This window comes from Choristoneura fumiferana, chromosome 14 (assembly GCF_025370935.1).
Source record: "Choristoneura fumiferana chromosome 14, NRCan_CFum_1, whole genome shotgun sequence".
NCBI classification, from domain to species: domain Eukaryota; kingdom Metazoa; phylum Arthropoda; class Insecta; order Lepidoptera; family Tortricidae; genus Choristoneura; species Choristoneura fumiferana.
The window spans coordinates 15,110,599-15,126,416 of record NC_133485.1 but is presented as its reverse complement, the minus strand read 5'-3'; the positions used below and the strand labels follow the sequence as shown (position 1 = coordinate 15,126,416).

Below are 15,818 nucleotides of genomic sequence, written 5' to 3'. Positions count from 1 at the left end.
CATTCACGATGACGCGTGCCGTGGTTCTTATTAGAATATTGTTAATGTCTAATTTTGACAAAATCACACGTCTTTGTGAATGGCACTAGGTAAAATGTAGTCACAAATTGACCTAAGATAATGCCATCTTTTAATACGTTTAGTCAAGTTTTAGTATTTGACCGTGTCAGATCTAGGCCATCATGAACACGAACCAAACACAGACAGACTGACAGTTGACAGTTTCTCAATAACTCCGGTCCAGGGTGTAATACAAGTATATAATTTGTAAATAGAAAAAAGATTCTTTATCTGTAATGGAATCATAATTATCATTACTTAACCAGATATTACAGCACTCATGTAATTTTGTATCGCCAGTTTTGATATGTTTACTCTTATTAAACAGTAAAATCGATGTAGTTTATTTGATCAACAGACTTGTGAATAAATATTGCAAATACAGTATTCCCCGTTCACGGTGACGTTATTATTATACGTAATTGTGAAAACGTGTATTACCTCAACATTTGAGTCACAGTCTGAAGTAGATACTGTAGACTTCTAGAGTCACACTAATATGAGGTTAGAAAATCGTTCCACTGATTGTAATGAAGTAATAAAAATGAGACAAGTGTTTAATTTAATTGTGAAAATGTGGGATACATTGAAGCTGTTTTGGTCCAAAACGAATCGGTGGCATAGAGGTTTGTATATGTTTTATAAATGGTTTTATAGCTGAAAAAATCTAAATCTTAATCTAAATCTTGTTTTGCTTATATAACGCTGAACTTGCCATTTCTATGTTCATTTCATTTTTATATCTGCACACCAATCTAACAAGAGAAAGTAACATGCACAGGCAAACTTATCCCTCAATATTTATAACACATAATAATTAATTAATTATCTTTAACACTTTCAGTGTTCTTCATATTTCTAATAGTGCAGTTCCGTTTCATCCCTGGTGGGCAGCTGGGCTTCCAATGTAACGATCCAGCGCTATCCTACCCATTCACCGGAGACACTATTAATATGAAGTGGCTCTTTGGCACAACCTTACTTGTACCTCTTGCTATGGTAAGTTTAAAAACAGTAATTGACCATATTTTTGACGCCATCTTTGTCTAGCAGTAAAGGCCTTACAAAGTTAGGAGCTGTTTCACTGAACACATCATCATCATCATCATCATGTCAGCCGAAAGGCGTCCACTGCTGGACATAGGCCTCCCCCAGGGCTCTCCACTCAGACCGGTCTTGTGCTCTCCGCATCCACCGCGATCCCGCGATCTCAACCAAGTTGTCGCTCCATCTTGTTGGAGGCCTACCGACAGCTCGTCTCCCGGTCCGCAGACGCCATTCGAGAACCTTCTGTCCCCATCGGCCATCAGTCCTGCGAGCAGTGATGACATATAGATCTGAGACGTGGGCGCTAACGATGGGCCTCATGAGAAAACTGAACACATAAGCAAAGAAAATTCAGAATTACAAAACCCTTGCACTATGGGCTCCGACAAAGAGTTAGCCTAGTATTCAGTGAGAGAATCCTGTCACTGCTGCCAGCATCATTGGCTAAGGGGACTATTTTAAATAAATTGTTTTAGTTTTAGTTTTTTTATGTAATTTTAGTTTAGGATAATTGTATGTAAAAAGATAATTTAATTCGCCGCTATGGGTTATTGAAATGAAACCTGATTAAGCTTGACAGCCCCATGCACTTTTTCAAACAACTGGCCTTTCGGGCCATTAGTGACCATTACTATTAGTATGTGTTTTTTTAATAAAATTATGTCATTCACTGTAAAAAAATCATAACATCATTGCTAATCATGTTGATGAGATTGATAATAATTATAATAATTACTTATGTAAAGATCGTAAACTTTGTTGGTAAAGATAAAAAGCATGAACCTATGTTTGAACATTGTACATAGATACTATAGATTAAATTAATTAGACCAAAATTAATGAAACCAATGATTACCATAACGAAATGAAAATGTGATTGGTTTTTGGAGTCTTTTTGTTTTTTTTTATTTCAACTCCAAATTTGTTACTTTTACGGGTATCCCGTGAAACCATATCAAAAATACAAAGCAGCGCTGGTCTCTTTTTTGCTGATTTTTCTGTGCATCCATGTCTCAATGTATATTTACGAAATGAAAATGGGCAATAAAGAACTTTACTGTATAACAATAAGGATAAATTAGTGGATATTAATTCTATTTGCTTTTATTTTTTACTAGCAGTTGCCTGCAACTCCATCCGCGAACAATCGTTTATCATTATCCCCGGGGAACTACCTACTTATACATATTGCTAGAATAAAACTATTCAATCTCCTTCATTGGCTGTTAAGGTATAAAAACCAAATTCTTTCCATAAAAAAAATATGGGGGAGGCCTATGTCCTACGTCTGATAATTTTGATGATGATACCAAATTTCATCTACATTGGTTCAGTCATTATTTAATGATTGAGCAATAAACATCTGGCCAAACTTTCTCATTTATAATATTAAATTAATAGGATACAATTGGCACTTTGCTATAATTTATTTATTTTCTATTTCAGTTATTATTAGTCGAAAGAATGTACCATAGGAATGAAAAACCAACGGATAACTCCAAGTCTAGAGCTCTCAGATGGTACAGAGAGTATTTATTCGGTCTCCTGATAAACCTGACATTGGTACAGACCCTCAAGTTGATTGTTGGGTCACCAAGGCCACATTTCTTTGACACTTGTCAACCGGAAGAAGCTCTGAACTGTCACGAGTAAGTATTTTAGTTTAATGTCATTGAATAGCCTTATAAACTTATGACAATGAATACTAACTAAGAAGAGACACTCACCTCCCCCGGCCAAAAGATCGTCGCCTGCGACGAGGCAGTCAACGAGGAAGCCATACCGCGCTTGCGTCACACGGTTGTCAGTACTCACTCACTGCGTGCGCGTCTTGTAAATTTGTCTCTAATATTAAATTATACTTTGTTAGATGCGAAACTTGTGTAAGTAATTGCTCACGAGAATAAAAATGTTACACTCATTCAACAAATAACAATAACCTAACCACTTTCAACGACGTCATCCTTACACAAACCCATCTCATCATCATTATAGCTACAAAATTGAGTGACGGCGAGCGGCGCGATGGCGGCTAGCGACGGCCCTATACGTAGTTAACGCACACATTTGGCGCGTGTTCAGACGTTATGTTGTTTATGTAGTACTAGCAGGCTAAGGCGTGGTGCTGTAGCAACTCGATTCCCACCGGGTCACCTGAAGTTTTACTGAATACCAACCAAACTTTTTTTTATACAAAATTTGGCTTGCGTTTATATGATAGGGGGAAAAACGAGCAGGCGGGTCACCTGATGGAAAGCAATCACCGCCTCCCATGGACATCCATAGCATAAGCTGAGTTACGGACGCGTTGCCGCTTGCCGGCTCATTGAGAAATGAGTAGGCTCGTTTTTTAAAGATCCCAAAGTTGTACCGGTCCGGAAATACTGGCGCTACAAGCTGATTCCAAATTTTCACCGCGCGTCGCAAAAAGTTTCACAACTACAATGTGGACTAACATCGAGCACGCTTGCCAAATAAATGCCTTATCACGTCAGCCGAGACACGTCCACTGGTGGACATAGGCTTATGGACAGTCTTTGCACCAGAAATGACTCGGATCGAGGATCCTCCCCTCTTTGAGCCGACCCGGCCCAAATCCCGCACAAAACGCTTAGCATCCGTTCCCCAGCAGTCCGCCGTTTCCACCGCCAAGGGGACGAATATATATCATCATCATCATCTTGTCAGCCGAAAGATGTCCACTGCTGGACATAGGCCTCTCCACTCAGACCGGTCTTGTGCTTTCCGCATCCAACGCGATCCCGCGATCTTAAGGTCTTCTTAGGTCGTCGCTCCATCTTGTTGGAGGCCTACCGAGAGCTCCTCTTCCGGCCTAATAGATACTATTCACCCCAGATTTGAAGACCCAGATTGTAGCAATCAGGGAACACAGACGCAAGAGGTTAGTATCGTTTCATCTAAAAAAACAGCTGGTCTAAGTAGCAACTGGTCTAAAAAGCAGCTAGTCTAAGTAGCAACTGGTCTAAAAAGCAGCTGGTCTAAGCAGCAAGTGGTCTAAGACCACCTGTTTTTGCCGAAAACTTGAAAACACATAGGTAGGTTAGGTTAGAGTTGCATCAAGGCGCGAAGCACCTCAAACACGCGGAATAGGACCTCCGCAAGGCGGAGCTCCGTCGGCTTTGAGTCAAAGAATTTTAGATCACTTGATACTTAGACAAGGTGCTACTTCGACCATTTGCTTCTTAGACCACTTGATCCTTAGACCAATTGCTAATTTGCTACGTAGGCCAGCTACTTTTTAGACGAAATGATACTAACCCAAGCAGGGCATTCCACTCTTCAGCTGTCCGGATAATAATAGACGAGCGAAAACGCTTCATGCGATTTTTAGCAAAATAGTACATTGTGTCTTAAGGGCGGTAAATAAGTAATTACGAACGAGAGTCTATTAGAAGCCCGAAGTCGAAGACTGAGGGCTTTAATGAGTCGATGTTCGTAATTCTAGTACCGCCCGTGCGACATACAATGTTTTTCATCACATTTGCGAGTAAAATTTTATATTTCTTAAAGAAAATATATAATTGTTCCAAATATTGGCGATACCATAGGCTGCGCTCTTGGCAGCGCTGCATGCCCTACCCCTCCCTCAGCATGTGCCTGAGCCGCGTGTGCATGTGGTCCTGCTGCTACACCATGCGCAGCAGCGCGCGCAGCACCATCAGTACGGGCACGGACTCATTGACTGACCTTGGGCTTCATGACATGAAAATGTGTACGCGCACTGACTCATTTACCGACCACGGGTTTCATGACAAGCACATTAAGGTCGAGGGTTTTATTTGGGGGGTTGCAATCAAGGTAGCCTTCATGTTTTGACACTGTTTACGAGCAAGTGTGATGAAAAGTATATTGTAATCTTCATTTACGTTGCAGTTGCATAAAGAACACCTATACAAAATGAATGTCTCTAAAATCATCGAAAGATTCGGAATTTTACTTGTATTGTATCCTATATATTAGTATACATTAATTATGTTCATTAGGTACAAAACAATGTTTTAGGCGTTATAGATATCGCGTGTTATAGACTAGACAATTTTATGAATTACATTTAAATACGGGTTTTGTTCCGCGTACCTTGATTGTAGAGTAGCTCGATATTTCGGCACAGTTGTATGCGCCATGATCACGAGATGACACCAACAACTACAACTGGCATGCAACTGTGCCGACATATCGAGCTTCTCTAAAATCAAGGTATGCGGCACAAAACCCGAATTTAAATTATAAAATTGTGTTCATTACTTTCAGATCAGAATACGTGGCAAGCTACACTTGCACCAAAGCGCTCTGGCAGCACGAGTCTGACAAGAGTTTCCCTTCGGGGCATACGTCGCTCGCTGTACACGCAGGAATTTTTGTCGTGGTAAGTGAACAATATTTTACAATCATGAAATTTTCGTTATAAACCATACCACAGTGCTTTCAACTTCAACTTCAACTTCTTTGTTTTTGGCAACCGGTCGCTTTAGGTTAGCAACCACTACTGCCAATGACAACTGACAGCAGCACAAGTGTAAATCGTGTTTGACCAGTTTTTAGAAAACAGTTTCCAAACGTTGGTTGCCGTGAAGTGCTTGTTGCGTACCTAAAATAGACATACACAGACATTGAGACGATACAAAACATTAAGACGGTACAAACATTAAGACAATGCAAAACATAAAGACAATACAGGTTAGATCCAAGGGAGAGACAAAAGCGGAAAAAAAAGCGTCTAAAGTTTAATTTTTTCTTTTGTGATGTATTTAATCATTAAGGTCAGGATTTTTTTGTTAGAGGAGGCAAGGAGAAGAAGGGATTTGAGGTTTGTGGGTTTGGGGATACCGGGGGGGAGAATGTTATAAAGTGAGACCGATCTCATTGGACAGTTTAAAAATATGTGGTCTGCAGTACCCTCCTCCAAGCCGCATGAACAGAGGGGGGATTGGACAATCCCCCACCTGTACAGGCGAGAGGGAGTGCAGGTATGACCAATACGCAGTCTACAAATGACTGAGGTGGTCTGTTTGTTAGCATGCCGAAACCGAAAGAACCATGGCTTGGGGGGATGCTGGGTTGAATGTCCCCGTAATGACGTCCCTTGACCAGAATGGAGCGCTCATACTGTCGGAGCCAGCTAGAGTCGAGGTCTGATTTGGCAGATGAGAGGAGGTCATAGAAATAGCAGTGAGGGTGATCCAAGCTGCCAGTCTCTATGGCCTCCTTAGCCAGGGCATCAGCAATTTCATTGCCCTGGATTCCGGAATGACCCGGGATCCAGGCCAAAGAGATCTCGAGATTACGGGTATGACATTCAAATAGGGTTTGCCTGATAAGTGAGACTAGAGGGTAACAAATTTTGGAAGAGAAAGGATTGGCTTTGATGGCTTGCAAGCCGCTAAGTGAGTCGGAAAAAATTATGGCTTTACTGATCTCGTGCGAATCAACATACCTAATGGCTTCTAAGATAGCAACCAGTTCTCCAGTGAAAACTGATGTGAGGGGTGGGCATTTAAAGCTCAAGATAACGGAGTCCTTCGGAATCCAGACTGCCGAACCCACTGCGCCGCAAACTATGAGTCTAGAGGAGTCCGTAAATAACAACGACCAGTCACGCCAGGAGTTGTTGATATTATGGAGGAAGGCATTGTTGGCCCCAGGTTGGTTTTTTGCTATTCCGAAGTTGAGGATTATGTTGGGTTGGAAAATTAAACTATCGTAACTATGACAAAAAGGGGGAGTAGGGGGCATGTGAAGGTGGGGTCTGGGAGGTTAGTGAATTTACGGAAGCTGTTTATGAGGCAGGGGGGGGTTTTATTGAACCAAAATCCGCTGTCAGTAATTAAGTGTGAAAGTTCCTGGAGTTTTGGAAGGAGGGGGTGATCATTAAGGAGGGACAGTCTAAGAAAGAACCGATCAGCTAAATATTGACGTCGGAGGGAAAGGGGGGGATCAGATGCTTCTACTTGGAGAGCGTTGGTCGGAGAAGATTTCATGGCGCCTAAAATAACCCTTAAGGCCTGGTATTGGATTTTATCCAGTTTACCGAGAGCCACTTTACTACAAGGTTCTAAAGTGAAAGAACCATAGTCAATGACGCTGCGAACTATGGCATTGTACAGCAGTTTTTGCGCATAGGGGTGGGCACCCCACCACACACCCGAAAGGCAACGTAAAATATTTATACTTGACTGGCACTTTAAAGCTACGTAATCAATATGTGAGGACATAGAAAGACGGGAGTCAAGGATAACGCCTAAAAATTTTACTTGCTTTTCGACAGGTATCAGCTGGTTATTAAAAGCTACTTCTACAGGGGGGAAAGATCTTTTTCTGGTGAAGGGAACCACAGTACATTTAGATACTGAGAGGGAAAGACCATGAACAGCAAGCCATTCTCCCAGATAAAATAGGGCTTGGTTCAGGTTGGATGTGGCTATTTCGACGGAGTGGGAGGAGGAATACAGGGCAATGTCATCGGCATATTGTAAAATATTGCAAAACGGGGATACAGCCTCTTCTAAATCGTGAGTGTACAAGCTATAGAGTAAAGGGCTTAGTACGGATCCTTGAGGAAGGCCTTGCCAAATTAGTCTCGGAGCGGAATGGGAACCACCATGTCTCACTTCTATGGATCGTTCCATAAGGAAATTACATATAAAATGTGTTAATCTCTGCGGCAGACTCAGCTTAGATAATTTATCTCTGAGTAAGGAGAGAATAACATTATCATACGCAGATGTTATGTCCAGGAACACACCAATAAGGAACTCGTTCCTCGATAGGGTGATCCTGATGTCAGTGGTCAAAATAGAGAGACTGTCCATGGTGCCCATTCCCCTCCGAAAACCAAATTGGCTTCTGGCCAGAATTTTTTTGGATTCAACGAACCACTCAAGCCGTTTCTTGATCATGTGTTCTAGTATTTTGAGTAGGCAGGATGACAATGCAATGGGACGATGGGAAGAGGGTAGAAGGGGGTCTTTTCCTGGCTTAGCTAAGGGAATAACTACTTGCTTTTTCCAGGCTTCTGGAACAAAACCAAGATGAAAAAAGAGGTTTATAAGGTCTAAAAAATATCTTTTCGTTATGTTCCCTGACTTCGCCAGAAAGGCGTATGGTATATTATCTGGACCAGGAGCGGAGTTTTTGAGGTGATCCAAAGAAGAAAGGAGTTCTAACCAGGAAAACGGTTGGTCGAAATTGTTGGCGGAACAATTGGCGGGATACGGGGAGGGAACTGAGTTTAAGTGGGGAACGGTAGGGGGCGATAACATATTAATAAAAGGAGGGAGCCAAACTGAGGAGTCATTACTGGGAAAATCACGGGCTGTGAATGAACCTCGGAAGCGCTTTATTGCTTTCCATAGGACGGAAGCCGGAGTACGGGGAGAGATGCTTTGGCAGAAATTAATCCACCCATGCCTCTTTTTTTTTTTAAAAGTACGTTTTGCCAAGGCCGCAATCTTTTTATACGCGAGAAAGTTATCTATCGACATGTTTTCGCAGTAAAGTTTCTCAGCCTCCTTCCTTTGGCGGATCATGTCCGTGCACTCGGAGTCCCACCAAGGGGGGGAGGACCTATCAGATTTGTACCGTTTTCTTGTCGGAATATTTAAATCAGCTGAGGCTATAAGGGAATCGATAAATTTATCATGGCATATGGGCGCGTTTTCTACTGAGACAGTGGGCAACTCACTGATGGCTGCGTCAATGTCCATTGCGAATTGGTCCCAATTTGCCTTAGGTAGGTGGTACCTATGGGAATTTAGAGGGGACAAGCTGGGTTGAGAAAAGGAAGAAGGGAATGATATTAGGATGGGAAGGTGGTCACTGCCGTGGGAATCTTGGAGTACGGACCACGAGAGAAGGGAGCTGAAATTAGGAGAGCAGAGGGAGAGGTCAACGGCACTAGGATTCTGACCGGGAGCCGTTCTGCGTGTAGGGGAACCGTCGTTGAGAAGACAGATGTTTGAGTCCTCCATAAGGTCTACGAGATCGCAGGCTAAAGCGTCGTAGTCTGCGCTTCCCCACATGAGATGGTGGCAATTAAAATCGCCTAGAATGAGGAACGGGCCAGGGAGGGCGGAAAATATGCGCTCAAGGTCAGAAATGTGGATAGAGTGAGGATCAGATATATAGATAGAAAGGACAGTGAAATTCATGATTTTGGCGGCGACAGCGTTTATGCTGCTAGGAAAAGGTGGAAGATTTAAGCGAGTATACGAAACTGAAGATTTTATGAGTAGAGCGGCTCCTCCGTAACCGTCATCTCTGTCATGCCGGATACAGGCGAACCCAGGCACCCGAAACCGGGCTCCTGGGACCAACCAGGTCTCCGAGATGGCAAAGACGGACGGGTTGTACGCGGAAACCATTTGCAAAATTTCATGCTTCTTGGGGCGGAGACTATGACTATTCCACTGTATAAGATGGAATGTTTACCACTTGCAGGAGTTGGGAAAGTTTGTTGGCGACGTTGGGCGGTAGTGGGAAATCATCCATTTTGCTGAACATATTGATCAGCAGGGACAGCAGTACATCCAGGAAGTTGTCGTTGGGGGGATTTTGTTGGGATGGAGTGGGCGGGGAGCTAGGGAACCGGAGGGCGGCACCATTCCTCGGTGGAGGGGGGTCCCGATCTCCAATTACGGCATTGTGAGCGGCGCGGTCATAACCCTGGGCTAGGGGGCGACGGGGGGATCTTGGAATTATTACAGTTTTTCTGTAGCTGTATGTGGGACTTTGGGAATGGGGGGGGGATGGCAGTGGATTGGGATTGTGATATGGGAGGATTAGGTTGGGAATGAGGGGGGCTTTGGGCTGCGTCTGCGTAGGACCTCTTGACTGGGGGGAATCTTTCGCACGCCTGGGAGTAGGAAATATTTTCTTCGGACATGGTGTCTTTTATGGCCTTTTGGCGGGTGTGTTCTGGGCACGTTTTACTGGTGGCGAAGTGCCTTCCCGAACAGAACATGCAAAGCGCCAGGTCTTCGCTGACATCGCAGGTTTTGCCCGTGTGTTCTTGAGCGCATCTGAAGCATTTGGGCTTTGAACGGCATTGGTCTGCAATGTGCCCGAATTTACAACAGTTGTGGCACTGAATAGTTGGCAAAAGATATTTCTCTACGACCAGGGATGTGTAGCAACAGAATATCCTACTAGGCAGTACTTGTCCGCTGAATGTCATCACTACTGTTCCCGTAGGGACCCATTCCACGCCGTCTGTTTTGTAAATTTTACGGTTAAGCCTTCTGGCTTTAAGGATTTCCCCGCAGCCAGGAGGCAATTCTACATCCTTGACAAAATCGACCAGAGCAAGATCCGTTGGTACTCCTCTCACAATACCCATACGGGTGATGTTAAACGTCGGGATAGAGGCCTCGAATTTATTTGAAAGCAGCAGTGGGTTCAACAAAAAGGCATTTGCGGCTTCTGCAGAATTGAATTCTACACTGACCCGATTTCGCCCTACCTTTTTAATGCCATCTCGAGAAATACTTTGGACACGTGCATTTACCATAACTTGGCCAAATTTTATGGGGTTCAAAGTAGTACCAGAGGATGGTTCAGTTTCGGTTTTGGAAACGTGTACTAGAAATGGACCTCCGTCATTTGTGGTGTATTTTCGTCCACCTTTTAAGTCCGGATGTTCAAAGAGGTGAGCAATGGAGTCGGAAGGAGCCCTGCTCCCCAACTTGGTTGGTGGTTCGGATCCACCCTGCGCCGTAACTTTCCTTTTTGCCCTAAGAATGGAAACCTCGGCATCCATCGACATCCCCGATTGATTGTCTTGCGACAAATCCGTCGGGGGGCCGCCGGGCACCGGTTCCCGAACAGAGGTTATATCTGGAGGTTTTGGAGGGATATTATACGACATTGCAAGATTATCAGCGTACGTAGGTTGGTTAGAACACTTACTGGTCGCCGAAACCGCTGGGTATCACAACAAAAACACGAGAACGATCGCACTAGGCCACAAAATTTCGCAGGTCACACAAAACACGTGCTGTCACCAAGGAAGCCAAGTGGTCAGTGCACAGTGCTTTCATTCTAGCATGCTGCGGTGACACTTGATGCACGTTTCGTTTTACTCAAAAAAAGTTGCTGCGGTCTAAATAAATGGAAGTATATTTCAGTTGTAGCCTGAATATGACTGACGTTAAATATTTAAACATAAAGAACTATTTTATATAAAACAAATTTAAGCTATCAGATTTTTATAATACATTAATTAAATTCAAAGCACAATTAAATGAAAAAACGTAATATGCATGAAACGTAACACCAGAAACACGTTTAGTGATGGGACCTAATGGATCTTGAGTTATATCGGTACTTATTAATTGGTAAGTAAAGAATATTCTTGCAAACTCCGTTTAGCCTTACTTAAGTGGCAAATAATATTCCAACCTAGAATTTCACTAATATTCTCATAAAAATTAGCGCAATAATCGGATTAATGATGACATTAATTATGATTAAGATTTTAAATTATTAGTTTTATCGACTCAAGTTTCGACACTTTGACTCTCTAGTCTTGTGATATTGACAGCTGTCACCCGCACCATGCTACAATGAAAGTACTGTATTCAGTCAGATATTAGAGAGAAAATGAGGTGTCTTATGAAGACTGAACATAAAACTACCGTGAGACACAACTAAACCCGAATAACTCACGTTTTAAGCCGAGTTTAACTCTACATGTTTCGGGCTAATTCTTAGCCCTTCGTCTAGGAGCAACGGGACTCGGCGGCTGCTGTAACACGCGTACTGCACCCCACCGCTCTGCTCGCGCGACTACCCGATGAATTTAATACCGGCGCACAACTACCCACGTTTTCGTCGTCATTTTTGTTATTACTGTCTAAGATGGCCCTGCACAAACTTCGGAATTTATAATATTAATACACTATGGTTAATTATATGTGCCAAGACACCTAGCCGTCTCCTTGCACCTCGTCTCTAACAAAATTAACTTGCTCTTTTCCAGTACTATCTTCACCAACGTGCGAAACAAAGCAGCGCCAGTAGGGTAATACTGAGCATACAGTCAGTGTGCCTGGTCGCCGCGCTGTACTGTTGTATATCGCGGATGACGGACCACCGCCACCACTGGTGGGACGTGCTGGCCGGGGCCACCGTGGCCGCACCCATAATATGGTTCACTGTGAGTTTCACCCACTTTTTACTAGAGTTAATTTCTGTTTTTGGTCAAGATACTAACATCATCATCATCCCAGCCTATATACCCACTGCAGGGCACAGGCCTCCTCTCGGAATGAGAGGGCTTGCGCAGTAGTTCCCACGCGGGCCCAGTGCGGATTGGGAACTTCACACACACCGTTGAATTGCTTCGCAGGTTTGTTGTGAAGGTTTCCTCACGATATTTTCCTTCACCGTAAAGCTCGTGGTAAGATACTAACATATATTTAAGTAATTATTGAAAGTTAAACGTATACTAAATAAATGTATAAATTATTAAAAAAGAACTAGTCGCGTCCGTCTGATCTCCTCGCCTCGCACGTAAAATTCACACAAAAAAACCATTGTTAATCGAAAGAACGTGTTTTCCCGGTGATACGACCAACTCGACCAAGCTAAATCGATTGTTTGCCCTCGAAAACCTACACACAGCAAATTTCATCGAAATCGCTAAATCATTATAAAGTCAATGATTAAATAGATATGTATACAAAAAATACTTGTTTAAGACATAAGATATGGTTCAAGGTATCTAGTGCCAGTAGTAGATACTGATTAATACTGAGCATAGGTACATACAGCATACTGCAAGAAAAAAAACTTGTTTCTTTCCTTTTGTACAATAAAAAGCTTACATACGTAAAGGTAAGTAATGATATCTATATATAGTTCTAATGTCCTTGTTTTTTACAGCTCCTGTCTCTTTGCAAAAACTTCAAATGCTTTGAGAGCGGGGATTGTGAAGAACCTGGCCAAGTCAAAAACTCCACAAACCACAAAGAAACCTGTGACATCAGAGGTTAACACGCAAAGATTTTGCGAGATATTTTATTTAGTTTGTTCTATTTATGTTAAGCATAGATTATTTACCTAATGACATTCTTCGGTGAAGGATATCAGTTTTTTTAGGTGTGAGTAGTGAGAAGACGATGTAAAAGCTTTTATTTAGCTTGCCGTGTTTGTTGTTGTTGGGTCAAATCGTGCAAGTTCAGTTTGACCCACTTCCAGTGGTCGGAATGGGTTGGAATTGGGTAAGTATTCAAAAAATGGTTATATTGTTTTTTTATTGACACAATAGCTCTTCAAAATCGACGTTTATTTAAAATATTTCTTTAATCTCTTCTGTATTTATTTTAATTTCTAATAATGACAAATGTGTATTATTTTTGTTAAATTCTTTATTATTATGTGGATGTTAATTTTTCTCGCTATCCGTGAAACACTAAAAATAACGTAAACATCAGCCGGAAGACGTCCACTGTTGAACAAAGGTCTCCCCTTAGAACGCCACAATGAACGACAACTTGCTATTAGGAACCCCCGATTGCCGGATTTTTTGCGATGTCGTTAGACCTAGAGGGAGGCCTGCCAACGCTACGTCTTTCATTTGATGGTCGCCTCACGTGTTATGCAAATTATATAACCATCGGCCATGAAATAGGTTTTTTTTTTTTTTTATACGACTGGATGGCAAACGAGCAAGTGGGTCTCCTGATGGTAAGAGATCACCACCGCCCATAAACATCTTAGAATACTCTTAGAATTGAACTATTTTTTAAGTGTAATCTAAAGTTACGGAGCTTTGGAAATGAAGCAGTCCTGGATTTATAAATAGGCCGTATAGGCCGCGGCCTAGGGGCGGCAGATTTCAAAAAAATATTATTCTAGAAAATTACATAGGGCGGCGGATATAAAGTGGCCTACACTTATAAAAAACATAAATCCGTAGCTGAAATGAAGTATTTTTTTTGCTGAGGTGTAAAATAAGTGTTTCAACGGTTGAAAGGAAAAAACTACCAAGCATGTGAAAGAGACTAGAAAAAATGTCTTACCGACATAAGGAATGCTCTATAGACATAAGCGGGCTGGCGTAAATTGGTATGTCGCTTAGTAACTTTTCCTTTCGAGCGTCCGTTAGTAAATTTTACAAAGACATTCCGTTTCTCATTCCTGGGCATTTTAAAAAAGTGTACCTTTTTAAAAACTTTGGAAAATATGGTTTTTCCTACTCAGAATCAAAAGCACAATCGATACTGAGTTTTAAAAAAAATGCGACCTTTTTTCATATGGGCGTGACCAAATTGACTCGATAAAGTTTTGTATGACTAAATGAGGACATTTTTTTAAACGATCGGAATCGATTGTGATCTTGATTCTGAGTAGGAAAAACCATGTTTTTTCCAAATTTTCAATAAAAAAGGTACTTTTTTAAAAACGCCCTCCTTAGTTTGTAGTCACATTTAGTATTCACGAGTTATTTAAGTTAATTTAATAAGACAATCGTGTAAGTGTTTGTGACTACAGGGCCCAGTTTCTCAAAGCATATTAGCACAAAACAGATAGGTACAAAAATCAATCTACATACAAGGTGCGCTCGAGCAACGCACACAGACACAGCTCACAGACACGATATCTCGGACCGGTTGGGACCAGTGCGAGCGCGAGTGCCATCCGCTTGAGACACGCGTCTGTGAACTTTTTTGTGCAATAATGGGGAATGCGAATTTTATTACATTTTACACTTTAAAATATAATTATCGTGCATTTCGCCAATGTCCAAATCGCCGCAAGATATTTTCTGTGACAAATTTGTAATTTATAACAATGAAATTAACATTGACATATTTTAGTTATAATTAATTAATATTTCTTTTCTTCCCGTTTCATTCTCAACAATAAATCAAACTACCTAGATACGAGTGCCACTACCACAATAGTTTTTTGTGCATAAGCCATAGTTGACAACCCTAGAGCGACCGCCGAGCGAGTGAATAGTGAAGTACATTTTTTTTATAAAACGAGGGGGAAAACGAGCAGACGGGTCACCTGATGGAGAGCGATCACCCAGATGGACACCCGCAACACGAGGGGAATACAGGTGCGTTGCCGACCCTTTACATGAGATTGACTTCTGTACCTATCTGTTTTGTGATATTACTATTATGATATTAATGTTTTGTTTGATTTTTTATTTAATTTAAGAGACAAAATACAATATTAGACTTCTAAGCTGCGAGAAATAGGGCTCTGGTGTGTAGCTTTGCTGCGAAACAAGGCCAATGTGTTCAACGAGTTGTCCTTTTATTTATTTACCTAGTCGCAATTTCTAATAGTGAGATTACTGTTAAAGTATACTATTTATAATTATATATTTATGGTCTAAGATCCCTAACCTACCTGAGTCATTCTTCTCCCTGGGGAATACTAATTATTGTCTATTATAATCCCAGTGGAGAAATTCCTTCAAGCAAATCAATGCATCCCTTTCTGACTCGTGTAATAAGAAAGGTACAAACGCTGGTAACGTCAGTCTGTTTTGAAAAAGCTCGTATCTTAAAATGTGTATTTTCTGTATTTTACTAGGTACTATATTTTTGCTTTATCGCATGGTATGCGTGCTATTTTTTAGTGCAACGAGTGTCCCGTTACAAAAGTACATTTTTCCAAAGTAAACGTTTCTAAAAACATCCATTTCTAAAATATTGTACTTACTGACAGAAAGA

At 41.7% G+C, this 15,818-nt stretch overlaps 1 protein-coding gene, 1 long non-coding RNA gene and 1 pseudogene across 2 annotated transcripts in view; 1 reads left to right on the top strand and 2 right to left on the bottom strand.

Annotated features, from left to right (window-relative positions):
- The first annotated feature begins 205 nt into the window (after positions 1–205).
- On the top strand, positions 206–14,821 carry LOC141435294 (phospholipid phosphatase 1-like). Its single transcript, XM_074097996.1, has 6 exons — positions 206–686; positions 905–1,059; positions 2,554–2,756; positions 5,380–5,494; positions 12,104–12,280; positions 13,009–14,821. Exons 1-6 carry the CDS (start codon positions 560–562, stop codon positions 13,117–13,119), a joined length of 888 nt encoding a protein of 295 aa, XP_073954097.1. The 5' UTR covers positions 206–559; the 3' UTR covers positions 13,120–14,821.
- LOC141435278 (uncharacterized) lies at positions 5,558–11,023 on the bottom strand (annotated as a pseudogene).
- Positions 13,421–15,818, bottom strand: part of LOC141435296 (uncharacterized) — a 45,590-nt gene continuing 43,192 nt past the window's right edge. The window contains exon 2 of the long non-coding RNA XR_012452129.1: positions 13,421–13,947. This is a non-coding gene — a long non-coding RNA (uncharacterized lncRNA). The remainder of the gene's footprint in view (positions 13,948–15,818) is intronic.